The sequence below is a fragment of the Sinocyclocheilus rhinocerous genome, unplaced genomic scaffold (assembly GCF_001515625.1).
Source record: "Sinocyclocheilus rhinocerous isolate Xijiao unplaced genomic scaffold, SAMN03320098_v1.1 scaffold365, whole genome shotgun sequence".
In the NCBI taxonomy this organism is placed as follows: domain Eukaryota; kingdom Metazoa; phylum Chordata; class Actinopteri; order Cypriniformes; family Cyprinidae; genus Sinocyclocheilus; species Sinocyclocheilus rhinocerous.
This window is the reverse complement of record NW_015659915.1, coordinates 1052644-1058974: the sequence shown is the minus strand read 5'-3', so window position 1 is coordinate 1058974 and position 6331 is coordinate 1052644. Positions and strand designations below refer to the sequence as shown.

At 35.5% G+C, this 6331-nt stretch overlaps 1 protein-coding gene across 1 annotated transcript in view; it reads left to right on the top strand.

Annotated features, from left to right (window-relative positions):
- The first annotated feature begins 2909 nt into the window (after window positions 1-2909).
- The window catches only part of LOC107724247 (intraflagellar transport protein 43 homolog), a 33859-nt gene continuing 30437 nt past the window's right edge, over window positions 2910-6331 (top strand). Inside the window, exon 1 of the mRNA XM_016533084.1 lies at window positions 2910-3010. Within this exon, the coding sequence (XP_016388570.1) occupies window positions 2966-3010 (45 nt within the window). The 5' untranslated portion in view covers window positions 2910-2965. The remainder of the gene's footprint in view (window positions 3011-6331) is intronic.

The window sequence follows — 6331 nt, the reverse complement described above, 5'->3', positions numbered from 1 at the left end:
GTTTTTACATTGTACTTATATTTAAAAAAATACATGCATGCAATTACATCTGCAATTAATTTCTGTAGTTACATTTATAATTACACTGTTTACCCATCCCTTATACCTTAACCCACCCATAAACCCATACCACCAGACCTGTCCCTAACCTTGCACCACAATAACAGCAGAAGTGTTTAGCAATTCAACATGAACACAATAAGTATGTAAGTACATAGTAGTTAAGGGTGGGTTAAGGTGTAAGAGATGGGTCAATAGTGTAATTATACATATGTAATTACAAAAATTAATTACAGATGTAATTAAATGCATGCATTTAAAAAAATATATAAGTGCAATGTAAAAACATGTATATGTACACAATTAGTGCATTGTATCAAATGATCAATTTAAATGTAATGACATAGTAGTTAAGGCCACCTAATATAAAGTGGGACCCAATTTTATGTAGGGGGTGAGTTGAGCCAAGTTTTACTTACGGTGTGTTTAAAGTGAGCACATAACAGTAATGGGTCCAACTTAAATATGCACATAAATTTCAGGATGTGGTGCTGTGCATCCTTGGGAATAATCACTTTGGGTCTAAAATAAACTGCTTTCAAAATATGGCCTTCCAAAAAAAGAAAAGAAAAAAAAAAGTGGTTTCTTCAACTCGCTCCGCAGTAAGGGGTAAATTGAGCCGAGTGACAGGGTAAGTTGAAGCTCATGCTATGTCAAAGGAAGAGAAATTAAATAATAAAAAAAAAGACTTATTAAAATCTATGTGTGAGCCTTGACTGGCCATCCATCCAGGGAGCTTCTTCACCTGTGGCTCAAGACGCTGGGTTAGGATCCACATCCCCTCGAACCTAAAAACTTTTCATAAACAAGGCCTGTTTAAAATGTACAGAACAAAATCAAGTTCAAAACAAAGAACAAAATCAAAGTCTAAAATGAATTAAATATAATGCACAACTACAGTAAAATCATACGTTACAATCATAAGAGCAGTTCATCCAGCAGTTTAGAGCAAATATCATGCTAACAGTACAGCATCATATTATAACCTCCCAAAGCACAAATATGCGTGATGTTTTTTCAGATTTGTAATTGTTCAGACACAAGAAGCATGAGTCCTTGAACATAAACAAATCACTCTGAACAGCAAAAAACTGATTTTGAACCTAAATGTAGTTACCAAGTATTGCATGGTCCTTTCTCCGTCATAGGGTGAGTAAAATGGTTAAATCTTCAAATATGTGTTTGTGGTCATATCACCAATTTTGTTTAAGGTTGTGTAGAAACAAGGTGGCTCAGCTTCCCCACAGGCTCACCCCATGTGAATGATAGTCAGTGTCTTCATAATAATCATATCTGTACACTCAGTGGCGTTTCTAGAGAAATGCAATTACATTCATACCTCTTGTAAGATCTGGTGATCTTCATTCAGATCTCACTGTCCGTGACTTACGTCAGTTTGCATGAAATAACTGATGTCAGGTTACAGTGGGAACTTGCATATCAACATTTCTATATATGGCAAGATCCAAGTAGCTTAAATCAACATGTCCTAAACAATATAAGACCCCAGATTACTGGCACGCAACCAACTATCCCTTAAAAAACAAAAATAAACAATACAGCATGAGTGGATGTCAGAGCCCTCGGTGACCGTTACTGTCCCACGGACAAGCACAGAAGTCGCTTTACACCACATTACATTCTCTCAGGGACAGAGAATACGTCTGAACTGTGTTTTTGCTTTCCATTTATATGTGTTTATATTGCTTTAGGCTCCGTATACGACCTCGAGTTTTAGAAAATGTAGTAAAATAAACGTCAGGGGAAATTTTGACCACTTGAAATGTTTAAAAAAGAAAGAAAGAACAAATTCTGACAAAATGTAACCACTGAACACAAAGTAAACGTACAGAAAGGAGGCACAAACAAGATGATTTTGAGCATTATTTCTTATCATTCTAGGTGACAAAATTCCTAAAATCACCCATATTTCATATCTCTCTCGAGCTGTGTCCATACACAGGCGCTGTTTATGTACAGAATTGCTGGAAGGCTGCATGTATCTTAAAAATCATCATTAATACTCTCCATTGTGTCTGTGGATGGATGTTTTCTGTCACCTAAAATCATCAACGTACATATATTAGATCAGTTAAAACTCTTGATTATTGTTATTCTCTTAAAACATGTGGTGATACCGTGGTACAAGGATGGTAATACCACGTCTCTTAAATATATTATGACACTAAATTATTGCCATATTCATATAATATTATATTTATGATAATAAAATGTGCTTTAAAGAATAGTATATTATCATGGCACAGGCCTAAAACAGGGTATAACCACTGATATATATATATATAGAGATATTCTCTAATTCTCTATTATAGATCAGTGGGTATATAACCATGATATCATGTACAAAAATTGAACATTGTACTTTTTGCCGTTTATCAGCCAGTTTTGTACATGTATTTTTTCTTTTATTATAGCCCTTAGAATGACCAACACACATCAAACTCTGGGTAACATTACATAGGCTATGGATCAAATAGGCTACACAAGAAAGCAAGAAAACAAGCAAGCAAGCAAGAAAGAAAATCGTGAACTTCTCGTTTAATTTTTATTTTATACACTTTTTTATTGTTTAATGCTTTGAAAGTTTTTGGCGCGAAAATCGCACATTTGAGTACGACTGATGGAATTTATTTCTCTCTCTTTCAAAAACAAACATACAGAGATACAGTCAAACAGAACACAAACAAAAATGGGGGATACATATAACAAATATACATCATGGAGGGTAAAACATTACATTTTACAAATAACATTTTTTAATATGAGAGACGTTTTTATACATTTCTTGTTTCTAGTCAATGAGTACGACTGACGGAATTTGCCTTTGATGTGACGAGGTTCGGCGGTGGCGTGACGTCACTTCCGGGACGCGGCTCCGTTAGAAATGGACGACAGTCTTCAGTTGGCAGACGGTGGATTTACTAAAAATGTGAGTTGAAAACCTATTAAACTGTTTTCGAGATTCGTGCATCACTGTAAGCAGTCAGACATGTGCAGACACGGAGCAGCTCGCGGAAAGCCTCACGCTTGCATTTGTTTCGCGCTGCGATTGAAACTGCAGTTCAGGAGTGTTGTGTGTGGGCTAAACAACTGATGTCCTGCCGCATCAACTAGTCCTACAGATCACTCAACTATAATAAACAGAAATAACTCGATCTAGTGTTGTTTGTATGCTTCTTTGATCCTCGTCTATCGCTTGTAAACAGAGGTGGCGCGTCATGTTGCCATAGCAACAGTAATGGCGTCTGTGGACCACGCTGAGCATGCATTAATAAATATTCAAATCCACTGACACGATACTAAATATTAATATATTCATTTACATTACATTTAGACATTTAGCAGACGCTTTTATCCAAAGCGACTTACAAATGAGGACAATGGAAGCAATCAAAACCAACAAAAGAGCAATGATACGCAAGTGCTATAACAAGTCTCAGTTAGCTTAACACAGTACACATAGCAAGGGTTTTTAAATCGTATAATAAATAAAAAGTAAACAGATAGAATAGAAAAAGAATAGAGCAAGCTAGTGTTAGAGGCCTTTTTTGCCTTTAATTGTGTAATAAATAAAACAAATAGATAGAATACAAAAAGATTAGAGAAGCAAGAGTTAGTTTTTTTTTAACACCGTCACAACCCTAGTATGAATGTGGTGAATGACAGAATTTGATAACACAACAGCTTTGATGCATGTGTGCTTTACCAGTCTATGCAGTAAGATGTCGCTTATATAGCAGATTATCACATGAGACATGTTTATAATAAATAATAATAAATGTGCTCCATGCGTGAATGAATATTAGGGATGTAGACTAACAATATATTGTGTCACAATATTTTGCAATACAAAATGCAACAATATGTATCATGGATATTTCACCCCAAAATTAAAGTTTAGACATTTAATTTAGGCTTTTATTCACATATATAAACCTTGATTGACACACAAACACAAAGAGCACATTGAATATGGTAAATCCAGAAGCTCACACATTTGAGCTTCCATGTATATTAATTATTAATAAAATACATTATTTAATAAAATATAACATTTATAACTAGTTAAATGTATGTAGTCAGGGATAGAGGGCAAGCATATGTGTCTAACATAATTCTGGCTATTTAGTTAAGCAGAATAATGAATATTTCTATTCTGGTTAATGAACGATACATTTGGTAAATGTTTATCACATGTCTTACAAATAACAATATAAAAAAAAAAACTTACCAATCTGTAAGTTTCTACCCACGGCGCCGTCATTGTGTTTTCGCAAGCGACAATGGTGTACTAGTTGTACTATGTGTACTACGGTGTACTAATGCCATGACGAAAGTTTGAGCAAAACTTTGGCTGCACAGACGAGCACAGAACACTATTTAGATCTAAAATAAACATGCGATTTATTTCCCAGCAGTTTACCTTCACAGACATAACCGACTGTTTTTGTAACTCGTGTGTTTTTAACGTAAACTTGTGTGTGAATGAGAACTTAGTTTAGTAACGTTACTCACATGCTGTGACAGCCGCTTTCTGTCCGTGTGCTTCGGTTGTGTGCGCTCAGAAAACCTTATATCTGAAGTTTAAACTCATATGGTTTAAACCGCATGATTTCAGCACGATAAACATGATAATCAGAACCATAACAGATGTTTTTAGCAGATACGAGCTGTAATGGCGCAGCTCTATTCTGGAAAAGGGGGCGGGGAGCAGCAGCTAATTTGCATTTAAAGAGACAGGCCTGAAAAATTATCTGTGGGGTATTTTGAGCGGAAACTTCACAGACACATTCTGGGGACACCAGAGACTTATATTACATATTGTAAAAAGGGGCATAATATGTCTCCTTTAAACTTTTTTTGTTTAGAGTATTGTGAGAGTATCGTATTGTGAGATCAGTGTATAAAAGCGAATCATGACATGAGTTTATTGAACACAATGGTCTGTCATTCTTTTTTCTTTTATGTTTTGTTACCATGTAGGGCTGTAATTTTTTAAATAGTGAAATCAGTTTTGTTGTACTGCTCAATAACATGCAAAATAACCTTAAAACCAACATTGAAAAATATCATAATGCGTGCCTGAAAAAACCTGTGATATATTTTTGCCAAATTTTCCATATATATATTGTCAATTTTGAAGGTCTTAATACATGGCTAATTAAGCGTGTATGCAGTGAAAAGCCTGTTCTCAAGGCGAGTAAGGCAGTATTAAGGTCGTGAGCGCTGGTTTATTTTGGTGTGTGCTATTTTAAGGAGCTTTCACTCAGTGAACTTTCTCCCTTACACATTAACTAAGGATTGTTGAGGCATATTTGCTGAGGTCTTGCAGCGTTACTGCAGGGCATCGGCATCCGTGGCATGCCATCTTTGGTTTGTCCCCAAGAGCGCTGAGAGCCGTACATGAATTCTGCTCGGAATTCTAGCTATGTTTTTTTTTCTTTCTGTAAACTTTCCAAATTAGGCTGCGTTTTCCGATGTAAAACCAGGATTCTCAAGTCCCCTGTGACCTCACATCTACATGAAATAAATTTTTCTGGCATGAAGAGTGACAGGCCTGTTTTCCTGGCTCCTTCTTTAAATATGTATGCTTTACATTCTAAACATTGATCCTCATGCTAAATACTGGGACTGTTCACTCTTTGATCACCGATCATTGATTTTAAGTAATTGATTTAAATAACATATACTCAACAGTTCTTTCTGGTCCTTGAATCTGAAATATGTGGTTTGTTAATATAGATAATGTCTATTTGAAAATTAGTTTCGAGGTTTTCAGAGATGTGAGCTCCAGACTGTCAGTTTAGCGCTCATGAACCTGCTGAGAGCAGCCTCACCTCGGCCAGATCTTCTGGAATTTACTCCTGGCTCTGATGTCTCTTTAGTGGTTTAACATGAGATATAATTCGTTTTGGGTAAATCTAATGGCCAGTCTTTGATCTCATTAATCTATGATTTCTTCCAGAGCAAAGAGTTTTCAAATAGCAAAATCTCATCACGTTATATTTTACATAGCCTAACTTTAATGTTGTATATCAGAGTGCCTTCTTTGTATTTTTGACTGAATTGCCTAGCAACTTTGATAATGGCTATTGTTGTTTATTAAAGCTGCAGTCCGTAACTTTTTTTGGTTTAAAATGATCCCAAATCAATATTTTAGCAAGTACATAACCAGCCAGTGTTCAAAACTATCGCCTTACTTTAGCCCGATTCACAACGGTCAGCTTATAATAATGTTTTCTAATTTGAG